General features: G+C 43.7%; 1 protein-coding gene and 1 long non-coding RNA gene across 2 annotated transcripts; one reads left to right on the top strand and one right to left on the bottom strand.

Moving 5' to 3' along the window:
- Positions 1–1,883: 1,883 nt before the first annotated feature.
- LOC310636149 lies at positions 1,884–24,768 on the top strand. Its single transcript, XR_014491621.1, has 2 exons — positions 1,884–7,065; positions 24,435–24,768. It is a non-coding gene; the product is annotated as an uncharacterized lncRNA (long non-coding RNA).
- LOC310636124 (uncharacterized protein) lies at positions 8,525–18,442 on the bottom strand. The gene is made up of 4 exons (XM_083355664.1): positions 17,969–18,442; positions 11,525–11,629; positions 10,522–10,648; positions 8,525–9,636 (listed from the first exon to the last, which is right to left on the bottom strand). The coding sequence occupies exons 1-4, from the start codon at positions 18,281–18,283 to the stop codon at positions 8,540–8,542; spliced, it is 1,644 nt and encodes a 547-aa protein (XP_083211790.1). The 5' UTR covers positions 18,284–18,442; the 3' UTR covers positions 8,525–8,539.
- Positions 24,769–25,387: the final 619 nt, after the last annotated feature.

Here is a 25,387-nt window from a genome sequence, read left to right as displayed (position 1 = left end):
ACTCCGGTGCTCTTTTTCGGAGGGGGGCGGGGTTCGCTGAAAGGAGTCGCTCTCCTTGGCCTCTGGGTCCAGCGCAGGACGGACGGATCGGGGCTGAACGTCGGAAGGTGCCTGGTAGCCCCTTTTCCCACTGACCCCTTTCCTTGCAAAACGAGAGCTTCGTGAGTGCAGCCGCCTCCGTCAGATGCAGAGAGTGACGCAGGATGGAAATCGGGGAGGGCGACGGGAGGGGAAGGCAAGTTAAATCCGCGGCTGCCAACGTGGGGAAGCCTCGCCCTCTGCCTCGCCCTGGAGGTTGTCAGGATGGCTGGAGCAGAGAGCTTCCTCTCCTCTGTGCTCCCTTCCTGGAGACGAGACTTGCTCTCTAGGCGTAAAGCGTTTCTCTCGCTGGTTCGTTTGCCGCGTTGCTAGGGCAGAAGTGAGCCTAGAGGACCGAGGGTTTCGGTTTAATGGACCTGGCACCGATCCCCTCTTTTCATGTCTCTGTTTAAATACTCCTCCTTTGGAAATCGTGACAGAAGAGATTATATTGGAGAAAATCTTACCTATGTGATTAAATCAATACTCATTTGATGGCCCGTAGTCAATTTATCAATAATTTGTATAACTAAAGATCAGGAAGAAGCTAAAAAAAATCTTAATTCCGTATAACAACTAAATAGACTTCTCAATAGCAATTTGCATGTTTTACCCAGGAATTATACTTTTCGCCTTTAGGTGTTGAATTTACAATATATAAATATCTACCATTTATTATTTAACATCGAAAGCTGTTTGAAAATCGGCTCATTGTTTTCACTTTAGGACCTCTGTTAAAAGACAAGAAGTAGATTCAGAATAAAAAGCAAAGTTGGTTCTTAACCCACCCCCAAATGTAAACATTTGTTGTAGGAGGCTTTTGTCTTTCTGGTCAAGTATTACATGTAGTTGGTAAATAGGAAACAAGAGCCACTTACTTCCAATCCCATCTCAACTCTGGCTGTTCCAATGGGCTTTGGGTGAAGAATTGCTGGGAAGAGGGAAGCCACCTGCTAAATTATGCATTTGTAGTTTGATTATGCTTCTATCATGAATTTATGTTTTTGTTATTTCAGAGGTATTGTAATTTTGTTGCTATATATATCAGTATTGTTATTTCTTTTAATTTTTAAGCCACCCAGAATCCCCTGGTGGTAAGACAGGTGGAATATAAATTTAATTCATAATAAAGGAGTAATAAGTTATAATCATCTTATTGGAGAGTGACTTGTGAGCATTCTTTATGCACTGTAAATCATACTTTATTTGAAATGTTTCTAATCATTGTGTATAAGAAAACCTTTGGGAAATGAATTTTTTTTTCAAGCTTCAAAATCTTCCTCAGAATATGTCACCATAAATTAACTCTACTTAGTTACCTTTTTCGTTCCATAACATGCTTCTTGTGTCAAAATCCACAAAGTATTTTTAGACACAGCCTTGATTTATATCTGTTCCACACTCTCAAAATGGAACATCTAAGATAATGATTTTTAAAATGTAAATTAACTGTCACTTTCCCATACCATAGATAGCCTCCACACCCATTGCCAAGCAGCACTTTTGCTGTCTAGGAGTTGACTGAAAAAAGTCAGGTTGGATTTTGGGGTGGACCTTTTTCAGCCCATCCCAAGGAAACAGCCAGCACACTGTGGCCTGAGTCTTTCCTTACAGGCTTCCTCATTCCCTTCCAGGGAAGCCTGCAGAGAAATTGTAAATATTGATCACGTGATTGCAAGGCATTTGGCAACACGTGGAAAAGTTAACTAGAGATACCTAAAGTATATTCAAACTATAATTTGATAATGTATTTTACTGTAAAATTTGGCTTTCTGGTGTACTGCTACTCAGTACATACAAAAATCTTGGGGGGGAAGGACTTTTCATCTGCTCAGTTCCTAATATTAAACACATTTTCAAATATACCTCATGGTTCCGATAGATGAGACCAAACTAATCAGAACTCCGAGGCTAGAAGTTTCCTCAAAGAACATGTTTATTGGCTACATAACATCGGCAGGGTCAAAAGTGAAACCAAATCTGAGGTTCCTTCCCAAGAGACACACTATTGCAAAGTTAAGCTTCCCACCTGAGTGCTGTGTAACCAGCTACGTTCCCCAATATAATACTTTGGTGGTTTTTCTAACCAAATGATCGCACCCACCTGAAAGAAATGAACTTGGTTCCCATGGGACAGTGAAATGGTTAGACTGGTAGAAATCCTAACCCTAACCCTCCCGTTCTTGTGCCAACCTAGAACGAGCAAAATGGCTGCAGCCAGGTTTGTTATACAGTTGACAACATAAGCTAAGCTCTCACCAGTCCACCAAAACATATATGTGTTTTATTTAATAATTTCTTTTGTAATCCTTTGTCCATTCTTTGCACTGATTTGCAGTCTAAATATCATTGCTTCCTTCTTGCCAAAAATAGTTGTCTAGGAGAAAAATAACTTCCTAATACCCTGTTTGGTTAACAGGTTCTGTTCATGAAAAAGAGCATTCATTTCTGGTTATTAAGTACACATTATAAATATCTACTAAACTGTGACTCCAAAGCTATTTGCAGAGAAAAGAAAACCTCGATTCTTGACCACTGTGGAAAATCAGACTTGCAGAAAGAACTTATCAAGAAAAAAAGTAAATACCTTTCAAGAGGAGACATACGAGATGCTGCAACTAATTCAAACAACCATGACTTCAAACCACAAAGAAATCCAAAATAACTTTGAAAACATAAACCAATTCATCTCCAATTTAACTTTACAACAACAACAAAAATCCCAGGAAATAACAGAAAGAGCAGATAAAAACGATAATACAAATTCGACAATAGAGACTCAAAGATGGAACTTAACACAAGAGGTATGATTTAACCCAAGTGGGGAAAAATTTACAAGAAATATTGGTTTTGGAAAAGACAACTAAGACAAATTTGAGGATAAGAAAAAAGACTGGTCAAACTGGATTGCAGGTATGTCAGGAACACAACTAGAACTAGAAAGACAAAAAATGATAGATACAGAGAAAAAGATTTTCAACAAACATGAAAGAGCAAATGCCTCTTACAAAAATATTGTACTTATTTTTTATATCTACAGTGACACGCAGAAAAATATGGAAAGACTCCAATTCAGCAGAATATATTGATTAAAGATATTGGGCAAAAGGCCAAAGTGAAAATTAAGAAAATAGGTGGGACTTATCAGAGGGAATATTTAAAAAAGAAACCTGTTTGAATATGGTTAAAGTAATAGATTTTGGATATGAATTTTACATTAAGAGGGAGGAGTCCCTCAAATAATATAGTACTCTCTCTTCTTTTTTCTTATCTCATTTCTTGATGTGAGTAATATGAGTTAGAATGGCTTATATATAAGGACATATTTTAGATATTTAAATGTTGATTGATTTTAAGAAAATTGCAATGGATGGGAAAAAATGTTTTCAATAAGTTAAAAGACCAGGTGACTAGATTTATTAAATTGAGTATTTAAAGATTAAATATATTCTTAATTATGGTACAAAAGAATGGAAAATTTTTGGAAATATGTATTAGCTTAGGGGAAACATGGACTTTCAGTAGTATACTATCTTTTTATCCCTCTTTACTTTTCTTTTTTTTTAGTCTTATTTATTCCTTAAGGTAAAAATTATGGGATGGTTTACATGAGAAAAAATGGAATCAAATATTTAAACGTAATTAACTTTGAGAAAATCATAACCAGTAAGAATGTCTTGAATATTGTGGGAAAAACAAACGTAAACAAGAACTGTAAATGGGATATATGATGAGGCAACCAGAATGACTAGATAGAAAAATTATATTGAGGTGATTATTATTTGCGGAAATATTAGAAAAAAATTATACTCAATTGTTATCTAACAAAACAATAAGAATTGTATTAAGATTGGTAAAAGAACATTATGGGAAGAAGAGGACATCACGTGAAGCTGTTATGTGGATTATAGATCATAGAAACCAATTGTTAGCAAATGTTTTTTTAAATATAAACCCAGACAACAGTTTACCGAATATTAAGGTGACCATGTTAAAAAATTAATCATATATTATATGGGAAGGGCGATTGTTGGGTGCTGACGTTATTCTGAATCCAAGCCATTGTACATTAATTAATCTCTTGATAAGACCTCTATGGTCGAGATAAGCAGATTTCGTTAACATTAACAGCTCTCTTCAGATAGTTTGAACTCGTGGAAACACCCTTTATCATATAGAAATACCTTTATTGCATGTAGATTAAGATGACGTTTGTACAGCATTTCCAAGGTATCTCCAAGGTCAGAAAATGGTAATATTCCGAGCGTCTGTATGAGTCTGCTATTGTCACATGTTAGCTGGATAATGGAGGATGGGATTCTCTCCAGAGACAAAGGAGGAGGAAGTCCATCCCAGAAAGGGGAGGGAAGAGGAAATACATCATAGGGTAGGAGGGTCTGACTGCCCACATTGTAATTTCTCCAAAACAGCCACGTGGTAGCAGCACACTCCCCATCTGGTATTACATAATACCACCATATAAACCATATAACGGTAATTATACAAATGCAAATACACGTTTGTGGTTTGCTTGTTGTTATAAAACACCTGAGATATAAGTAATAAACCTAAGATAGACATAAAAACCTGGGAAATATAAAATAAACATTCATACATATGAGGCATAAAACCTGAAAGATATAAAAATCAACATGATATATATAACACATGAACCCTGAGAGTTATAAGAAATAACATGCATACATATAGGACATAAAACTTGAGATATTAAAATAAACATGCATACATATTGCAATAATAAAAACTGCCATTTCAGGCTGAGGTTTTGCTTGTTGTGTTCAAGACCTGAAAGATATATATATAAAAAAACCATGCATATATATTGCAATAATAACAATTGCCTTTTCAGGCCTCAATTGTCTGGATCAAGTTGAAGGCACTTTTCTTCTTGAAGTCAGGATTCAACAAGGAAAGCAACGAGTTCAGTCTTCAAGGGCAAAAGCAGGACAAGTTCTGCGATGGTCTGATGAAAGATTTTGGTGCCCTTCGATTCTTGAGGTCGTTGGTCCTTAAACAGAACAAGGTCTCTAACTTGAGGATAGGGTAAAGGTGAAACTGGAGCGTGACTTTGTTGCTCCCTGCCATGCTGCTCCCCGCCATAATTTGAAGCAGGGTTGGATACAGGTGGTTGCTGTGGATTGCCTGGAAGTGGATCAGGATGCGTAGCTGTATTGTGTTTGTCGCTATCACATTCTGTGCACTTGACAAAGGCTTTACAATTTTTAGCAAAATGACCATATGAAGCACAGCACCTGTAGCATATTCCAAGTTTTGAGGAACCTCTTTCTGCTCTTGTATAGTCATTGCTCTAAGCTGATGACATTTTCTAAGAGGGTGAGGCAGTTTGTGAATAGGACACTGATGGTTGGGATCTTCCATCCCCACCACCTGAATCGCTCCATTTAGGAGGAGATGGTACAGTATGTGAGTTGCCACCACCTGAATCACTCCATTGAGATGATACAGGAGGTGAGATGTCTGTCTTTCTTGTAGACACAGCTCCACGTGAGTCTTTGTGTTGAGCTGCTGTGTTAACGTACCTTGGTGATGGTGATGGAGCAGGAACACTGGATTCAGGGTAGTTGAAGCTGGGGTCATTGTTCGTCTAGGCATGGTGGCTTATGAACCTGCAAAAATATGAGAATGGGGGAAAGGAAAAGAGTAGATCGAGTTCCTCTCTGATGTTGAAGTTGAGATCAGCAATAGCAGCTTTGAAGGTTGCTTTCCAGGATCTGTAGGTCTCTGGACAGTCATTAAACTTTGAGAGGCTAGAGTTGAGAAGCTCTTGTTGAATCATGTACCTGGCATGGTCAGAACGGTCTAACTACTCACTCCTTGATGCCAAAGAAACTTGTTGGGCCCCTTGGGTGTGGAGGTTCTCTGGTGAATAAGGATGAGGTGCACCAGGATAGTGATGTTGCACGAGCGTTCAGCTGTGGTGTAGTCTCTAAAATTTGTGCTGGTTGTCGATTCAATCGTTGATCATTACTGGAAGTTATGTCGTCGTTGGCAAGAGGTAGTGCAGTTTGAAGTGTTGACGCACCTGCTTCTGGGTGTTGAAGAGGTGCTGGCCTTGGTAGGCTTGGGGCTTCTGTGCTGTCTGTAGGAAGCACAGCTGACGCACCTGTGCTATGTTGTTGAAGAGGTGTAGGCCCTTGCAGTTCTGTGGTCTCTGAGTGGTGAGTGGAAAGTGCAGAGGATGCACTTGTGTTGTGGTGCTGAAGGAGTACAGGCCTTTGCAGTTCTGGGGTCTCTGTGGTGTTTGTAGGCAGTGTGGAAGATGGCTCTGCATCATTGCAAATATTATGCTTTAACACGTGTTGACTGGTGCGTTCCATCAGATCTTCCACTGCTATTGGAATGGAACACTCCACATCGGTGTTTTCCTTCGCTGCCTGTTCATGGACCTTCAGCTTTGCCAGGGCAGCTGCTCGTTCCTTTTCTATTTGCAGAATTTTCATTTGGGCTTCCTCCTTTGCTTGACGGGCTTCCTCCTTTGCTTGACGGACTTTTCTCTGGGCTTCTATTTCAGCTTTCTTCCTGACAAAGGAGTGCATACCGGCATCTCGGGTGAACCATTTTTGTCCATCATAGTCTCTTCCATTGTTTGTTTGTAAAAAGAAAGGCATATAAGAGTTTCTAATAAGGTTTATTGTATTTTCAATGAGAATGAATAGTTTGAATAATATCTGAAAGGAGTCAATTAATTACTGCATTAGAAGAAAGAGAGGGAGAGAGAGAGAGAGAGAGAGAGAGGGAGAGAGGGAGAGAGAGAGAGAGAGAGAGAGAGAGAGAGAGAGAGAGAGAGAGAGAAGGAATTCTGGCCACTCCCTGAAACACTGCAGCTTCTTACACCCCTGAGGAGGCTGGGAGGTTGAAGTAGGCCTGAATTTCTTTCTCTATGAATTATTTCAGAGTGGAAAGAAACATTTGCCTAAAGAAGAAATAAATCATCCCATAACTAAAGTCACTGATCTGCCCTCAGCAACTTTGATGTTCGATTGCTTATAGCTTTTCTCCTCGGTAACCACTTGGATGGTAGATAATATTCAGTTCAAACCAGATGTTTTTTTCACTTTCCATGCTTTAATAAACTTTTTGCAATGTCTAGATGGTTGGATGAATAAGTTGACTGTTGCAAATAAAGCTCAATGTGTGGATTCATCTGCTGTACAGGAAGTTCTCAACTTAGAACAGTTTGTTTAGTGACCTTTCAAAGTTACAACAGCACTGAAAAAAGTTACTTATGACAATTTCCACGCTTAAACAACCATTGCAACTTTCTGATCATCGTGTGATCAACATTCAGATGCTTGGCAACTGGTTTATATCCATGACTGTTGCTGTGTCCCAAGATAATGTGATCCCTTTTGTGATGTTGTGACAAGCAAAGACAATGATTAATCCAGATTAACTTAACAACCGGATTACTAACTTATCAACTGCAGTTATTCACAAATGAGGGAAGAAGGGTCATAAAATGGGGCAAAATTCACTTAACAAGAAATTTTTGGCTCAATTGTGGTTGTAAATTGAGGACTACCTATAGTCATTAAAGGCTTTTCCCCTCCATACTCAATATATTTGTGGACCAGTTCCCCTGTGGATGCTTTGGTGGCCAGTATCGCCTCCTCAGAATGGCTCTTTCTACCCTCCATGAATTTATATGCTCTTTCTGAGAATTAAGTTGTGTTTTCCAAGTAAAGCTATTTCCACACTGTGCATCAATGTGGTCTATTCCCAGTGTGGATCCTTTCATGACAGTTAAGATGAGCTTTCCCAGTATAGCTTTTTCCAGTCTATGCACTTATATGGTCGCTTCCCATTGTGAGTCCTTAGGTGCCAATTAAGATGACTGTTGCTAATGAAACTCTTGCACATTCCATGCATTTGTGTGGTCTCCCCCTGGTGTGAATCTTTTGGTGGCGATTAAGTTTATTGTTGCTAGTGAACCTCTTTCCACATTACATGCACTTATAAGGTCTCCCCCATGTGGATTCTTTTGTGATGATTAAGTTTTTCTTTCTGAATAAAGCTGTTTTCACATTCCATACATTTGTATGGTCGCTCCCCGGTTGTTGTGATTCAGGGTCAGCCTGTGGGTTCGGCATTTGGGTCGGACGATTCAGAGGAGGAGGAGGGGGGTGTTGGAGAGGTTGCTCAGGGTGTTGGAGACCTTGCTGATGAGAGCCCTCATCCAGGCCCCTCCCACCTGGTTACGACGCAGACCCAGCTCTGTGAGCCTGACCGTGGATGAAGATGACCCACAGCTGGCCCTGTTCAAGGACGCCCGACGCAGGAGGCAGTCAATCAGGAGTAAACAGAGGAAGGCAATGGGGCACCTCGGAAGGAGGCAGAGAAGCCACGCCCTGAACTGTTTAAAAGGGGAATGCGTGGAAGGGCTGGTTTGCTGAAGGTAACCGTTTGAATAGCTCCCGTTTCATGGTTCGTGTCTTGTTCTGTTTGCTTTTGTATCCATAGATTTGGCAGGCTTAGTTCCAGCCTCTTGCCTTCTTGTAAAAGGGGTTGTCCCTGCCTTTTCTGCAGGGCCGGTAGTAGGCTGGTACAGAACACCGGTGTGGTTCCTTTGGTGGCAAATATGATTACTGTTGCTAATGAAACTCTTTCCACATTTTGTGCATTTATACGGTCTGTCTATAGTGTGGATCCATTGGTGACGATTAAGATCTCCTTTCTGGGTAAAGGTCTTTCCACATTCTATGCATTTATACGGTCTCTCCTGAGTATGAATTCTTTGATGAAGATTAAGATGTCCTTCCTGGATAAAGGTCATTCCACATTTCATGCATTTATACGATCTCTCCCCTGTGTGGATCTTTTGGTGGAGATTAAGATGTCCTTTCCTGGTAAAGGTCTTTCCACATTCCATACATGTATAAGGTTGCGCCCCGGTGTGATTCCTTTGGTGACAAATACGATTACTGTTGCTAATGAAATCCTTGCCATATTCCGTGCATTTATAAGGTCTGTCCCCAGTGTGGATCCTTTTGTGACGATTAAGAGCTCCTTTCTGGTTAAAGGTTTTTCCACATTCCATGCATTTATATGGTCTCTCCCCTGTGTGGATCCTTTGGTGGCAAATAAGATGACTGTTATTATTGAAACTCTTTCCACACTGCATGCAGACTTTCCTCTTTCTGCTCAGATTGGAATCCCCCCCAGTTTTTACAGATGCATTTGGTTTCTTTGGTGAAGTAGAAGTGAAGGAGTTATTCTCCATATTGTCTAGAGACATACAGTGGTTTTTTAGTGTGGTTTCTGCCATAGTTACGTAATTCAAATTCATGTTTTCTTTCTTTCTATATTTTCCTTTTCTCATTTCTTTCTGATCCTCCTGGGATAGGAAGCCACGAATACCAAGAGCAGTAGATGACTTTTCTCCTCCATCTTCTGGCTGTTTTCTCTTTAGTCTTTTGGTGTCCCTCTGATGGCCAAGGCTTACTTTTACTTCATTCTTCTCTATTTCAAGTAGATTTAACCTTGCCTCCTTGTCATTCTCATTCATAGACACATCATCTGCATGTTAGAAAATAAAATCTTATGAGTTCAACAACAGGAAATAAGGACCAGGTATGATAAAAGGATACAGCTGCAACACTGACTTATTCCTGGGAAGCTTAATCTTCTTCGTGAGAAGATTAGTATCCATATTTAGCAGTACGATATGACTCAAAGAAAACATGATCAATGAAAACCTGGCATTACATCCATAGCAAAGCAGAATGTTGAACTTAGTCTTCCAGCATCTACAACAGGGGTGTCAAACTGGCGGCCCACGTGCCGGATGCGTCATGCTGAAACCGTGCCCACCCCATTGCTAGCATTGGAAAAAAGTTGCCATACGTCGCGACATCATGTGCCATTGCAAGTTTGACACCCCTGATCTACAACTTGCATAAAGGTTTCATTTTGCCACTTTGCCCAGGGCCATTAACTTTGCTTGCAAAAAGTTGCAAAAGGTTATTACATAACCCTGAGACACTGTGACCGTCGTAAGTATGAATCAGTTGCCAAGCATCCGAATGTAAATCACATGAACCTGGGGATGCTGCAACAGTCATAGATGTGAAAATTGATCATAAATCACTTTTTCAGTGCTGTTGTAACTTCAAACAGTTACTAAGCGAATAGTTGTAAGTAGAGGACTACCTGTATTTTATCACTTTTTTCCCTTTTTGGGGGGGTCATCAGGTTTTTGACACCTTCCTAGGTGACTGGTGGATATTACATTATCCTAAAACTAGTACAATGGGTGAAAAGATTGAAAAGCCCTGATCTAGGAGTCGTTGGTGTCGATCAGTCAATCTATTCAGTCACTTTCACGCAATATCTAGGTCTAGGACATTTCTCAATTCTATGGTGAATATTTCTGCCATAGCCTCATAGAGAATTGAACCTTACCCAGAGCATCCTTATTCCTAGAAAACTCCTGCATCACTTCTCTGCACAAGGCCTTCTGGCCAGAATCTAGCAGCCTCCACTCCTCATCCGTGAAGTCCACAGTCACCTCCGTAAAGGAATCAGAGCTCTAGAAAGAAAAAAAAGCAGACGATCCCAGGAAACGTCGGAAATTTTCTCTTACTGCACACAACAGAAAGCACACATTTGCAAGAGCCAAATAGATTTTTTTCTTTCAGGACACATAGTCCGAGGTGCTGGAAAGCTGCAGCTGAACAAATCACAGCTTAGCTTCTTCCAGGTTGTAGAAGATAAAACAGCCACCGTTGGGGAGCTTCCCAGTGGCCTAGAGTAATTCAGCAAGTAGTTTTTGGCAGAAAATCCCCTAAATCTACCTGCCTCGCTGACAAAATTCCTGAGTAAACAGGACATAGCCACTAGGAACTTCTTTCCTAACCTATTTTAAATTTTTGGTAATATCCTTGAAATCTCAAGTCACTTGAACAAGAGTTTTATTCTTACAGCCACTTAGTGTTAACTTACTTGTTTATCCTTCATGTGCTATATTTTTCTTGGTATACTTAACACATTACAAGACGGATGGCATAAATATTTAATAAAATAAAAAAACACTTCTCAGGTATGTTTAATCCCACTGTTATTGTATCAATTCATGGGTTTCTTATCTCACTATTGTAGGCACTCTTCTTAATATTCAGAAATATTAAACTCTTTCTACAATTAAATTACATTTCTAATAGAAAGTTCTTTGCCTGTGAATTGTCTCGTTTGCATCTCCAAAACAATCCTGAAAGCCAAATGTGGGTGGATGCTGTGTTGAAGTGCACATAGACTCAGCTTTTGGTATTAAATCAGGGGTAGGCAACCTTGGCTCTTTTATGACTCATGGACTTCAACTCCCAGAATTACCTACCCCTGGTTTAAACACAGCTCCTGAATGGATGAAGCTGGAACGCTACTGTTCTGAGAAGAAACCTGCACTTACCTGACAAGGTGGACAGAGTTGGATCCTCCAGAAAAACAGCTCCTGAATAGAGCAGAATCGATCTCTGCCCTGGAGCTCTGCTGAAATCTCCTCTGTGAACGGCTCCTGCATCACAAGAAAAGCCTGATTCATGATCCACTTTCAGAAGACCATATCCATGTTAGTTTGCATTCCTTACCTTTTCCTTCCCTATCTGTTCTTCCCCAACCCAATTCAGAGACACTTCAGGGACTCTGCATGTGACTTATATTTCTGAATAAATGATGAACATGGGGCAGTTAAAACAGCAGGCTGTATTTTCATGTACATAAACTGTAAGGGTGTGTTAATTGGTTCATTTCTCTAACTATTGTGGTATTATAGGGCTTATTAAATGTGGCTGTATATCAGAGGCCATTCACATAATCCAGTTGCTTCCCCTTATCTAGATTCAGCAGATCATACCAATTATTATTTTTTTAGAAAATTTTATTAAATATACATTTAAAAACAAAAGTGGACATGATTCAACTTCCCTGGCTACAACACTACTATTAGTATTACCTTATGTTACAAAAACAAAAAACAAAAACTTAAAATACATTCTATGACAGGACAGAGTATAACAAACTGTACATATAACATCTGTAATTTTTTTGGTAAACTTTCAGTCGTCAGCGTTATATTTACATCTTTCAGTTGTGTCCTGATATAGGTACTAATAAGAAGTCCTTACGTTATCACTTATGTTATCAACTAATCAAACAATAGTCATCTCAGCGATCCTCCTTATCTCTAACCAATCATACAAATTTTGCCAAATTTCATAATACTCTGTTTCAGTCTTATTTTTAATCTCTAGGGTTAACCTGTCCATTTCGGCGCAGGATAAAATTTTATCTATTATTTCTTCTTCAGTGGGTGTTTCCTTTCTTTTCCATTTTTGGGCATATGCCAATCTTGCTGTGGTTAAAATATGCAATAATAAATAGAAAGATGCTTTGCTGAGTTTATCATTAATAATCTCTAATAAGGAGGTTTCTGGTTTTAAATCAATTTTTGTAGTAATATTTCTTCCAACCAATTTTTTATCCGCTACCAAAAAATTTCCGCTTTTGAACATTCCCACCACATATGATAGTCCCTGGAAGCCTTCTGCATTTCCAGCACGTTGTTGAGATTTTTTTATCTATTTTTGCTAACCTTGTAGGGGGAAGGTGCCATCTATAAAACATCTTGTACAGATTCTCTTTATAGGTGGCGGCTAGCGTTAACCTCCTATTTCTATCCCATAGTGATTGCCAATTATCTAGGTCAATACTTTAACCAAAATTTTTACTCCAGGTTAACATTGTTTCTTTTACCTGTTCTTCTAACAAATCCTGTTCTAATAGATATTGACATATCTTTTTTATCATTTGGTCTTCTGTTCCTAGAAGGATTTTATCTAATTGTGTATGCTCTAATTTTATCCCTGGTTCTTTTTTGTCTTTTCTGTATCATGACTATATTTGTAAGTATGCCCACCATTCCAACTTTATACCATCTTCTAATACCGTATTTTCCGGCGTATAAGACAACTTTTTAACCCATGAAAATCACCTCAAAAGTTGGGGGGTCGTCTTATACACCCAGTCGTCTTATACGCCGGAAAATCAGTGGGTGGCGTCTGGCGGGAGCCGGCAGGGCAGTCCTGCGCACGTGCGCACTCCCCGGCTGCTCCTTAGCAGCCAGGGAGTGTGCGCGTGTGCAGGACTGCCCTGCCGGCTCCCGCCCGACGCTCTTCCCTCTTGAGGCAGCATCGCTCCCCGGCTCCTAAGGAGTCCTCGGGGATGCTGCCTCAAGAGGGAAGAGCGTCGGACGGGAGCCGGCAGGGAAGTCCTGCACGCTTTCATAAGGCGCGTTCCTTTCCAGCGGGCCCGTCGGACGGAGGTGGGATGCAGCTGCTTGGAGGAGGGTAATCTGTTCGCTGCTTTCTCAGGCTTCCCTTCGGGGGACGCGTTGGAAGTCCCTGGCCTTGCCACCTGTGGGACCGCTCTGGAGGAGTGAAGGTGCAGGAAGCAGGGGGGAGGGGGGAGGGGGGGCGGTTTCTTGCAGCTCCTGGCGAAATAGCCCCCTCTGATCTGGAGTGCGTTTGTTTGCTTTCTTTAAGGACAGAGCCAATACCGAGGTTTTCTAAAAAAAAATTTGCAGGGAGCGTCACCTGGCTCTCGAGTTAGTGCTTTCCCTGCTGGCGAAATACCGCAGGCGCCGCGCTGGCCAATCCTTACCACTCCCCCGTCGGTGAGGAATGAGTTGTGCCTGGAGTTTGCAGTTTCATCGTGCGCTGGCAAAAGGGCGGGATCTAAGTTTGGTTTGACCAGGGCTTCGCCGCTGTTTCGCTTTTTTCTAGCACGGACGGACCGGCCGCTTCTACTTTTTCCCCTCTCTCATCCTCCCCCTGCTGCCTCAAGAGGGAAGAGCCAGCTCCCGTCCGACGCTCTTCCCTCTTGAGGCAGCATCGCTGCCCGGCTCCTAAGGCGTCCTCGGGGATGCTGCCTCAAGAGGGAAGAGCGTCGGACGGGAGCCGGCAGGGAAGTCCTGCTCTCGTCCGACGCTGTGCTTCTGCCGGGCGGTGCTGGCCGAGACGAGCCAGCAGGCAGCCGCCGTGAGCGCAGCGCTGAGGGGCAGCGGCAGGACAGCCAGCAGCCCCACGCGCAGCAGCAGCCGCCGGCTCAGCAACAGGTCCAAGCGCAGGAGCCGCACCGCCAGGCTGCCCAGGAAAAGCAGCCACACCGAGAGGCTGCACGCCCAGTCCAGCTCCATGAGGGGCAGGGCGGGAAGCCGGCCGGGAAGAGGGACCGGGAGCTCGGGCTGAGCGCGCCTTGGCCGACGGTGACAGGGAAGCGGCACATGAAAAAGAGGCTGCAGGCGGAGCTGCCCCGCCCTGCGCCGAATGGGAGAAGTTCAAGGCCTGGGGGGGAAGCAGGAGGGGCGCCGGCCGTGGCGGGGTGGCGGCTGCCCTCCGGCGCTGCCTGCCGCCCGGGAAACGCTGCACCTCGGGGGCCGGCAGAAGCGCGGGAGAAGCAGGAGGGCCGGCGGGGCCAGTCAGGCCTTCACCTCCTCTGCGACGGACAGGGAGGGCAGGGCATGTAAGTATTTTCCGGCGTATAAGAAAAAAAACCTTGAAAAACTTCTTAAAAGTAGGGGGTCGTCTTATACGCCGGAAAATACGGTAGTCTTTTTCTTGTTTTCAGGTCTCCATTTTCATCTAAGAGATCTTTATATGTAAGTACACTTCCTAAATTTATGAATTTGGGGTGCATGAAAATCTCTAATATGGATAGCCAATTGGGGATTTCTATATAATTTTTTTAATTTTTATCCACACGTCTAATAGTGCCTGTCTAATGATTCTGAAAGTACTGATGAGCCTTATATTTTCCGTTCCACATTATAGCGTGCCACCCAATTTGCATGTCATGGCCTTCTAATGCTAGTAGTCTTCTGTTCCTTAAGTGTATCCAATCCTTTATCCATATCGCTATTGCTTCTTGATAATATTTTTCCCAACTTGGGAGGCCGAGCCCTCCTCTTTCCTTTGCATCCTGTAATAATTTTAATTCTCAGTTTTCTACCTTGCCAGATACATTTGGATATAATTTTAAATTTTCAAAAAAAATCCTTACCTAATTTAATTGGTACACATTGGAATAAAAAGAGTAATTTGGGAAGTACTGTATATTCATCTTGATTGTTGCTATTCTCCCCATAAAGGAGAGCTGCAAGTTTTTCCATCTGTCTAGGTCTGCTCTAATTTGGTCTATTAATTTGTCATAATTTTCTCTTTTGAGTGTAATACATCTTGCCGACAGTTGGATCCCTGAGTACCTTACTCTTTTGGATGTCTGGATATTAATTTTTTCTACTAGCTCAGTTTCTTGTAAATTGGACATATTTTTAACTAACATTTTAGTGTTTTCTTTATTGATCTTCAATCCCGCAACATCTCCATAATTTTCCACCACCTGTAATAATCTTGTTCCAGATTCTAAGGGGTCTTCGTCTGCATAAGCCTGTAATTTAAATATCTCTTTTCTAATTTCTAATCCTTTAATTTTTTTTATTTATTTAAATCCCATTTATATCCCGCCCTTCTCCGAAGACTCAGGGCAGCTTACAATCTAAAGCACAACTCAATGTGCTTAGCAATAGCCTTTATCCTATGTATATGCCTGCTTATTAGGGCTTTCCCCCCCCCAGCGGCATTATTACAAAGTCAGCTTATTGCCCCCAACAATCTGGGTCCTCAGCTTATCTTAATCAGCTTATCTTTTCAGATTATTCTTGTGAGTGCATCTAAAGAAAGAATGAATAATAGAGGAGATAATGGACAGCCTTGTCTCATACCTTTTTGTATTTGAATGCTATTTGTTCTCCGTTTATGATTACTTTTGCCTCTTGTTTGGAATAGATTGCTTTAAACATATTTATAAATTCCCCCCCCCCCCGAATTCCATGTTTAGTTGAGTCAACATAAAATTCCATTTGATGTTATCAAACTCTTTCTGAGCATCAACAAAAATCAATGCCGCTTGTTTTTTGCTGTATAATTCATAATATTCTGTCTAGTATGATCCTGATATTATGTCTAATTTGTCTTTTAGGCAAGAAGCTGTTTTGGTCAGCATGGATAAATTCAGCTATTTTTTTAATCTTTCTGCCATTACAGTCGTGAAAATCTTGTAATCTGTGTTCAGTAAAGAAATGGGCCTATAGTTTTTAATGCAGGTCAAATCAGAGTTTTCTTTAGGAATTAGTGAGATGATTGCTTCTTTCCAGGAGTTTGGGATTTTTACTGTGTTTAGTACCTCATTAAATAAATCCAATAGTGTCGGGACCAAAAGTTCTTGGAGGTTTTTATATACATCGGACAGTAATCTATCAGGGCCAGGTGTTTTATTACTTTTTTGTTTTTTAATGGCTTCTATAATTTCCTGGACTGTTATATCTTTATTTAATATATTTGCCCTGTAAACCGCCCTGAGTCCTTCAGGAATAGGGCGGTATAGAAAACTAATTAAATAAATAAATAATAAATATTTTGAAATTCTTCCGTAACCTTCGGTAAGTCTGCTTTCATAAGATATTGTGATATTCTTTCCTCAGTGATCATTTCATCTTCTTTATAAAGATTTTTATAGAATTCATACGTCACCCATTTTTCCCTTCATTTTGATGTACTATCTGCCCTGCTTGATTACATAATTTACTAATCCATCTATTATCTTTTTGTTTTTTCAATCTATAGGCCAACCATCTCCCAGGTTTATTTGCCTGTTCAAAAAAATTTTGTCTAATGCTTTTTATTTTTTGTGCCATTTCTCCCTTTTCTATAATAATTTACAATTTATGATTATTTAAATCTAGCTGTTGTTTTAGGTCTCTATATTGTGGGTTTTTTGTAGTTCTAATTCTAATTTTTCGTGTTCTTCGTCTAAACTTTTTCGATATTGCCTTTTCTTTTTATATTCACTGGCCATGTACACAATTGCAGTTCCTCTCATAACTGCCTTGGCCGTATCCCATAAATTTTGAGTGCTAGTCTCCTCTTTATTTGTCTGTAAGAATGTCCGCATTTGTTCCTCCATCTTGCTTAAATTCTGTTTGGTTTAGGATTGCTTTTTTTAGAGTCCACCTCCTTGTTGTTGTCTTCTGTTCTTTTCCATTTAATTATAATGGGATTATGGTCTGCCCGAGTATTAATGTCTATTACTATGTCATCTATATCTGAACTGAAGTCTTTCATTGTCCAGACCATATCAATTCTGGACCATGATCGATGCCGCCCTGAACAGTATGTAAATTGCTTTTCATTCAAATTTCTCTCCCTCCAACTATCTTGAATATTTAATTCTTCCACCATTTTAAAAAAAGTACCTGGTAATATTCTTCTGGTTTGTTTCCTTATTTCCTCACTCTTATAATCTAATTCTCTGTCTATAATTGCATTAAAATTGCCAATTATACAAATGTTCTCATATTCCATATCAGCAATAACCTTATGCAGTTTCTTATAAAATTGTCTTTGTTTTTCATTGGGGGCGTAAATTCCTACCAGGGCGACCTTTTTTTATTCAGGGAAATTTCAATAATCAGTATTCTACCTTCCTGATCTCGATAGATTTGTCTTGCTGAGATTCTTTCTTTAACATATATCACAGTTCCTCTTTTCTTCTGCTGTGAAAGCGATACAAATTTGATTCCAAACTTAGGGTAGTTTAATAGATCCTGATCTTGAGTCTTTATGTGTTTCTTGTAGAATTGTTATATCTATGTTTTTCTTACTGAGCTTATTCAAAATTATATTTCTCTTAGCCGGGGAGTTTAGTCCATTTACATTTAATGATAATACTGTTAATATTTCTAAACCTAAACCCACCCCCAATGGAGCTCCCAGGATGAAGCCCCCCCCCTCATCCTCACCTGCCCCTTTCCCGGCTCTTCCCGCTGGGCTTGGCTGAGGAGGAAGCCTTCGGCCAGGGCCACCGCCTGCGAACAGCTCTCGGCTCCGCACTCCCTCACCCAGCTCGCCATCTCCGCGGGCAGCAGGGCCAGCAGCTGCTCCAGCACCACCAGGTCCAGCATCTCCCCTTTGCTGCTCCTCTCCGGCCGCAGCCACTGCCGGCACAGGCGGTGCAGGCGGCTGCAAAGCTCCCGGGGCTCCTCGGCCTCCTGGCGGCAGCCGTCGAGACCGCGGAAGCGCCGGCGGTGGATCTCTGGGCTGAGGGCGGCCTCCATCCCTGGGGATCCCTTCGGGTCTCCTGCTCGAGGGCAGCCAAAAGAAGCCCGAGGCAGTCCGAAATGCCAACCGGCCCCTCCAAAACCTCTTCTCCGGTTTGCAGGAGGGAAGAAATGGCTCTCCGCTCACTCGGACCTTCCGCGCCTGAGGAGAGAAACAGCAAATCCTTTCCGCCACTTTCCTGCTCGATCCTGGGCTCACGTGCCTCAAGGAGGAGCCAGAACGATAGATATGTGCTTCCTAGAGGGGACCTGATAGGAAGAAGAATGAAAGGAGACCTTCCTTTTCCGACCTCCCGTAATATCTATTCCGCTGCTCTTCTTCCGAGGGGGCGGGGCTAGCTGAAAGGCGGGCAGCGGAAGCGGAGGCTGGGGCGGCGGTGATTGCAAAGGGCAGGGAAGAACCGATGATCTCGGCGTCGCCCCTCTTCATCGGTCCCTTTCACCCTGCCCGGGTCCTGCGCCCTGCATGGAAGTCGGGGAGCCTCCGCTGAAAGTTGGGGCTCTGCTTGGCCTCTGGGTCCAGCGCAGGACGGACGGATCGGGGGCTGAACGTCGGAAGGCGCCTGGTAGCCCCTTTTCCAACTGACCCCTTTCCTTGCAAAACGAGAGCTTCGTGAGTGCAGCCGCCTCCGTCAGATGCAGAGACTGACGCGGGATGGAAATCGGGGAGGGCGACGGGAGGGGAAGGCAGGTTGGATCCCTGGCTGCCAACGAAGGGAAGCCTCGCCCTCTGCCTCGCCCTGGAGGTTGTCAGGATGCCTGGAGCAGAGAGCTTCCTCTCCTCTGTGCTCCCTTCCTGGAGACGAGACTTGCTCTCTAGGCGTAAAGCGTTTCTCCCGGTGGTTCGTTTGCCGGGTTGCTAGAGCAGAAGTGAGCCTAGAAGACCGAGGGTTTCGGTTTAACGGAGCTGGCACCGATTCCCTCGTTTTTTATGTCTCTGTTTAAATACACATCCTCTGGAAATCGTGAAAGAACAGATTTTCTTGGACAAAATCTTACCTATGTTAATGAATGATTATTTCCTCACCCGTAATCAATTTATAAAAAATCTGTGTAACTAAGATGAGTAACCAGGAACCAGCCAGGGGACAGTGGCCTGAATCCTTCCTTGCAGGCTTCCTCATTGAATTTCAAGGAAGCCTGCATAGAAATTGTAAATATTGATCACGATTGTAAGGCGTTTGGCAAAAAGCGGAAAAGTATGGATACCTAAGGTATATTCAAACTCTGTGTCATAGTGTTTGATAATGTATTTTACTGTAAAATGTGCCTTTCTGTTTTGTTTGTATTCAGTTCACACAAAAACCTTGAGGAGGGAAAAAAGGACATTCCATTTGTTCAGTTTCTAGCATTAAACACATTTTCAAATGTGTGTTTAATAATTTCTTGTGTAAGCCTTTGTACATTCTTTGCATCCTAAATAATCTTGCTTCCTTCCTGCCAAAAATATTTTTCCAGAAGAAAAATAACTTTCTAACACCCTGTTTAGTTAACATGTTCTGCTCATGAAAAAGAGTATTTCTGGTTATTAAGTAGAAAGTTGATCCCACTAAATTTCTAGAATGATCACAGAAATCAGATGCTCCGTTTGAGATATGAATGCATGTGTTTGTGTTTTTATACCTGTGCATCTTTGGGAAGGGAAATTGTTGGGTACCGAAATGGTCTTGGATAAAGGTTTGGGATCTGCATTCCTGTGTCAGCCTTTTGAGCTAAATACAGACAAGAAGCACTAGAATGAATACTAGTGCTATTTCTACTGTGAGGCCACAATACAAAATCCTGAAACTCTGCAAATATTTATTCCCTCCTCTCCCTTTACTCTGAAAAAAATTAGGGAGTTTCTTCTACAGTTCTTCCATTGCCCCATGACCCTCACAATCTCCTTGTGGGGACTAGTTATCTTTTAGATAATGATTGTCCAGCCTAAAGCTCTTCCCATGTCTTCCAAAGTCATTCTCATTCTCCCATTACCCCATCCCTATCCATGTTCTCCAGAAGTCTTTTCTCGTTTGTTTGTAAAGAAGAAAAACAAAGGCACATAAGAGTTTCTAATAAGGTTAACTGTATTTTCAATGAGAATGAATAGTTTGAACAATATCAGCTGAAAGGAGTCCATTAATTCCTGCATTAGAGGAAAGAAAGGGAGACAAGAAAGAAGGAATTCTGGCCATTTCCTCAAAAGCTGGAGCTTCTTACATCCCTGTGGAGGCTGGGAGGTTGAAATAGGCTTGAATTTCTTTCCCCCCCCCCCCCCATGAATTATCTCTTGAGTGGAAACAAACATTTGCCTAAAGTTCGGGCAGCGGATTACCAACTTACCAACTTTCTATCTGCCTCCTTTCTCCCCTTTGGACTGGGATGGACCTGGGTACAAGCCACAGTGGGAGAGTGGCTTGGCTCTACATCGGCAGCCCCATAGAGGTGGGAGCTCTATGGCACATGCCCCACCCAGGGTGTATATTTTGGCCCACCCTCGGGAGCAGATTCGCGACCCGTCGTGAGAGGACGGGTTGTGGTCTGCTCCTGGGAGCACCCAACCGAGTGGCAGTAAGTTGGTTGATGGTCCAAATGTTCACTCCCTACCCTTCGATCCTCCTATTGGACTTTTCAATTACGGGACTGCCTTCCCTGGACTTTTTCGGACTTCATGTATCGATATACCAGCAGGGACTTGTTCGCCCTCAGGGGTGCCCCCTCTCCTGGGTGCGTCCCGCCTTCTTTGCCACCCCCAGTCTCGATGAAGGGCCCAATTATTGGGACCCTGAGAGATGGCCGGGCAGGGGCAGGGGCCTTCAATATAAATTTAATAGGAGGCCCCTGGTTAACTTTTTAGTGAAATTTTTTATGGGGTTAGGGAGAGGGGTGGGAGTGGGTGGTGGTTGTTTGACTACGGGGGGGGGCATTCAACTGTGGTTCAGGCCAGGCCGGGGTCTGATCGCGTAGGGGGAGAGCAGGGTGTGGTTACATCCGGGGCTCGGGAGCGGGTCGTGGGACTACACATTGGGGAATGGCAGCAAGCGCATGTACAGAGGGCCGTATCGTCATCGGGAGGGCCGTCTCCGCTATTTACAAGCGGTGAGGCGCTCCGACCCTCTGTTTCTTCCCCGAGGTTCCAGGAGCGAGGATGCGCAGCCTCCTGAGCTCCGGCTGGTGTACCTGAATGCCAGGTCCGTGATTAATAAAGCTCCCCTTGTGCGGGATTTGGTTGAGGGTGAGCATGCGGACCTGGCTTGCATCACGGAGACCTGGTTGGGTCCAGAGGGTGGGGTCCCTTTGGTTGATCTCTGCCCACCAGGTTTCCGGGTGCTACACCGGCCTCGGGCTCAAGGTAGGGGCGGGGGAGTGGCGGTAGCTATTAGGGAGACCTTATGTCCGCGGGAGACCACCGTTCCTCAGATAGTCGGGTGTGAGTCTCTCTTCTTGAGGTTTGGTCCGGGGGCGCAGTTGGGCTTGCTGCTGGTGTACTTTTCACCTAGTCGCACAGCAGCAGCCCTGCCTGAGCTACTCAATGTCCTCTCTGGGTTGGTGATTGAGTTCCCCAAACTTATAGTTTTGGGTGACTTCAATCTACCATCCCTGGGAGGGTCATCTGAGTTAGCTCGGGAGTTCATGGCTTCCATGACGGCCATGGACCTGACGCAGGTAATTTCTGAACCAACTCATGAGGGAGGCCACACCCTTGACCTGGTTTTCTTATCTGGATGATGGTTTGATGATCTTGGTGGGGGCTCTCCATTTATTATGCCCCTGTCATGGACCGATCATTACCTCCTGCGGCTGGTCTTCCGTCTTGCCACCCCCCACTGTGGGGATGTGGAACCAACTAGATGGTAGGGCCCCAGGCGCTTAATGGACCCTGATGGGTTCCAGGCAGCGCTGGGGTCCCCACCTGCCTCCATTGCTCACAACTCGGCGGATGCCTTAGTGGAAGCCTGGGAAAGGGCAGCCACTGAGGCACTTGACCGAGTTGTACCCTTGCGGCCCCTGACCCGGTGCAGATCCCAACGAGCTCCATGGTTCTCCACGGAGCTCCGGGAGATGAAGCATCGGAAACGGGGCCTAGAGAGCTGTTGGAGGTCCAGCCGATCCGAATCCGACCGGTTGCGACTAAGAACCTATATTAGGTCTTATCTCGCAGCGATGAGGGCGGCGAGGTGTAATTACTTCTCTGCCCTCATCGCGTCCGCAGATAATCGCCCGGCCGCCCTGTTTAGGGTGACTCGCTCCCTCCTTAATCAGGAGGTGAGGGATGATCCCTTGCAGGGTCGTGCCGAGGAGTTTGGTCAACATCTGTCGGATAAAATCGCTCGGATTCGGACCGGTTTGGACTCCAGCTGGGCAGAGTCCGACGATCAGGACACGGGCGGTCTTGTCAATGTTATCTGGGAGGAGTTTGACTCTGTGACCCCTGAGGAAGTGGACAGGATTATGGGGAGGTTGAGCTCCACCACGTTTATTGGACCTGTGCCCTTCTTGGCTGGTTTATGCAGCTAGGGAGAGGACATGAGGCTGGTTCCAGGCAGTTATATCTGCTTCTTTGAGTGAGGGTAATTTCCCCACCGTCTTGAAGGAGGCGGTGGTGAGACCTCTCCTCAAGAAGCCTGCCTTGGACCCAGCTGTGTTAAACAACTTTCGTCCGGTCTCCAACCTTCGCTTCCTTGCGAAAGTTGTTGAGAGTGTGGTGGCGCATCAGCTCCCTCTGGTTCTGGATGAAGCGGATTATCTAGACCCGTCCCAATCGGGCTTTTGGCCCGGGTACAGCACGGAGACGGCATTGGTCGCTCTGGTGAATGATCTCTGGAGGGCTCGGGACAGAGGACATTCCTCTGTCCTAGTCCTATTAGACCTCTCGGCGGCTTTCGATACCATTGACCATGGTATCCTGCTGCGGCGTCTCAGGGGACTGGGAGTGGGAGGCACAGTTCTTCAGTGGTTCTCCTCCTATCTCCTGGGATGCTCGCAGTCGGTGTTGGCAGGGGGGCAGAGGTCGACCCCAAGGGCTCTTGCTTGTGGAGTTCCTCAGGGATCGGTCCTCTCGCCTCTCCTGTTCAACATCTACATGAAACCGCTGGGTGAGATCATTCGTGGTTTTGGAGTTGGGTATCATCAATACGCTGATGATACCCAACTTTTCATTTTGACCCCAAACCACCCCAGTGATGCCCTCGATGTGATGTCCCGTTGCCTGGAGGCGGTTCGGGTCTGGATGGGGAGGAACAGACTTCAGCTCAACCCTGACAAGACCGAGTGGCTGTACATTTCGGCATTCAAAATGTTCCATCTCTTTCTATGGGGGGTGAGTTTTTACCCCCCGTGGATAGGGCTCGCAACTTGGGAGTCCTCCTAGATTCACGGCTTACTCTGGAAGATCACATAGTGGCCGTGACTAGGGGGGCTTTCGCTCAGGTTCGCCTGGTGCGCCAGTTGCGGCCCTATCTGGACCGGGATGCCCTGTGTACGGTCACTCATGCGCTCGTGACCTCTCATCTGGACTACTGCAATGCTCTTTACATGGGGCTTCCCTTGAAGACTACTCGGAGGCTCCAACTGGTACAGAATGCGGCTGCGAGAGTTGTCTTGGGAGTTTCCCGGTACTCCCATGTTACACCTTTGCTCCGCGAGCTGCATTGGTTACCAGTTGTCTTCCGGGTGAGGTTCAAGGTCTTGGTGATGGTTTTTAAGTCCTTACATGGCATGGGTCCGGAATAGCTCGGGGGCCACCTGCTGCCGGCGTCGACTCCCCTCCGCCCTGTGCGTTCCCACAGAGAGGGCCTCCTCAGGGTGCCTCCGGTCAGAGAATGCCGGCTGGTGGCCCCCAGGAGGAGGGCCTTCTCTGTGGGCGCCGCGGCTGTATGGAACCAACTGCCGGTTGAGCTCCGGATGGCACCGGATCTTCGCTCCTTCCGGCGCAGGTTAAAGACCCATTTATTCGAACAAGCTGGCCTGGCCTGATGGGGGAACGTGAGGGTTTTAATAGGTTTTATATTCTGATTGTTTTAATTGGGCAATTATTTAATCCTTCTTTTAACTTTTGTATTTCTATTTATATGCCCTGTTTACCGCCCTGAGTACTTCGGGAGAAGGGCGGTATAAAAATTTAAATAAATAAATAAATAAAGAAGAAATAAATCATCCTATAACTAAGGTCACTGATCTGCCCTCAGCAACTTTGATGTTCGATTGCTTATAGCTTTTCTCCTGTGTGACCAGTTCAGAGATTTTTTTCACTTTCCATGCATTAATAAACGTTCCTCCATGCATTAATAAACTTTCCACCATGTCTAGATCCTTGGATGTTGAATGACTGTTGTGAATAAAGCTCAATACATTGATTCGTTTTTCCCTGTATCGTTTTAAGAGAAGCCCATTATTCTCAGTGAAGCCTGTTCTTTATTCCATTCATTTCTATTTTTCCGTTGTGTTGTTCCCTCTATGTCAACTAAAGGTGCTGTAATCAATAAAGGTTTTTTTTCACACTCTTCTGGGTTGGTTTCCCTGTGGACTCTTTTGGTGGACAGTAATGCCTCTCTCCTCAGAAAAGCTCTTTCTACCCTCCGTGAACTTACATGTCCTTTATGAGAATTGTGTTTTGTAAGTAAAGCTCTTTCCACACATTAATGTCTCTACCCAGTGTGGATTCTTTCATGAGTTAAGATGAGCTTTAGGAGTAAAGCTTTTTCCACACTGTGTGTATTTATATGGTTTCTTTTGTGTGGATACTGTGGTGATCAGTAAGGGCACTTTTAGCAAAAAAAAAAAGCTCTTTCCACACTCCAGGTTTTTGTATGGTTTCTCCCATGCGGATACCTCAGTGGTGAATAAGACTACTTGTTCTTGAAGCTATTTCCACATTCCAGGCATGCATACAGCTTGTCCTTTGTGTGGATCTTTTCATGAGAATTTTTCTTCTTTTTGAATAAAACTCTTTCCAGATTCTGTGCATTTATAACATCTCTCCACAGAGTGGATCTTTTGGTGGAGTTTTAAGATTAGTCTTCTTACGAAACTCTTTCCATTCTGTATGCAGTTTCTTCTTTCTGCTCAGACTGGAATCCCGCCCCACTGCCAGATTTTACAGATATGTACTTTGTGTTTCCC

The sequence above is a fragment of the Vipera ursinii genome (genome assembly GCF_947247035.1).
Source record: "Vipera ursinii genome assembly, chromosome: 2".
Classification (NCBI taxonomy): domain Eukaryota; kingdom Metazoa; phylum Chordata; class Lepidosauria; order Squamata; family Viperidae; genus Vipera; species Vipera ursinii.
This window is presented reverse-complemented; position numbering and strand designations above follow the sequence as displayed.

Bases quoted from the DNA above. Each gene is read 5' to 3' on its own strand.
- LOC310636124 (XM_083355664.1), bottom strand. From the start codon at position 18,283: ATGGAGGCCGCCCTCAGCCCAGAGATCCACCGCCGGCGCTTCCGCGGT. The intron at 11,630-17,968 runs GTGAGGATGAGG...CTTGTGATGCAG, and splicing joins AAGAGCCGGGAAAGGGGCAG to GAGCCGTTCACAGAGGAGAT. The intron at 10,649-11,524 runs GTAAGTGCAGGT...TTTTCTTTCTAG, and splicing joins AACTCTGTCCACCTTGTCAG to AGCTCTGATTCCTTTACGGA.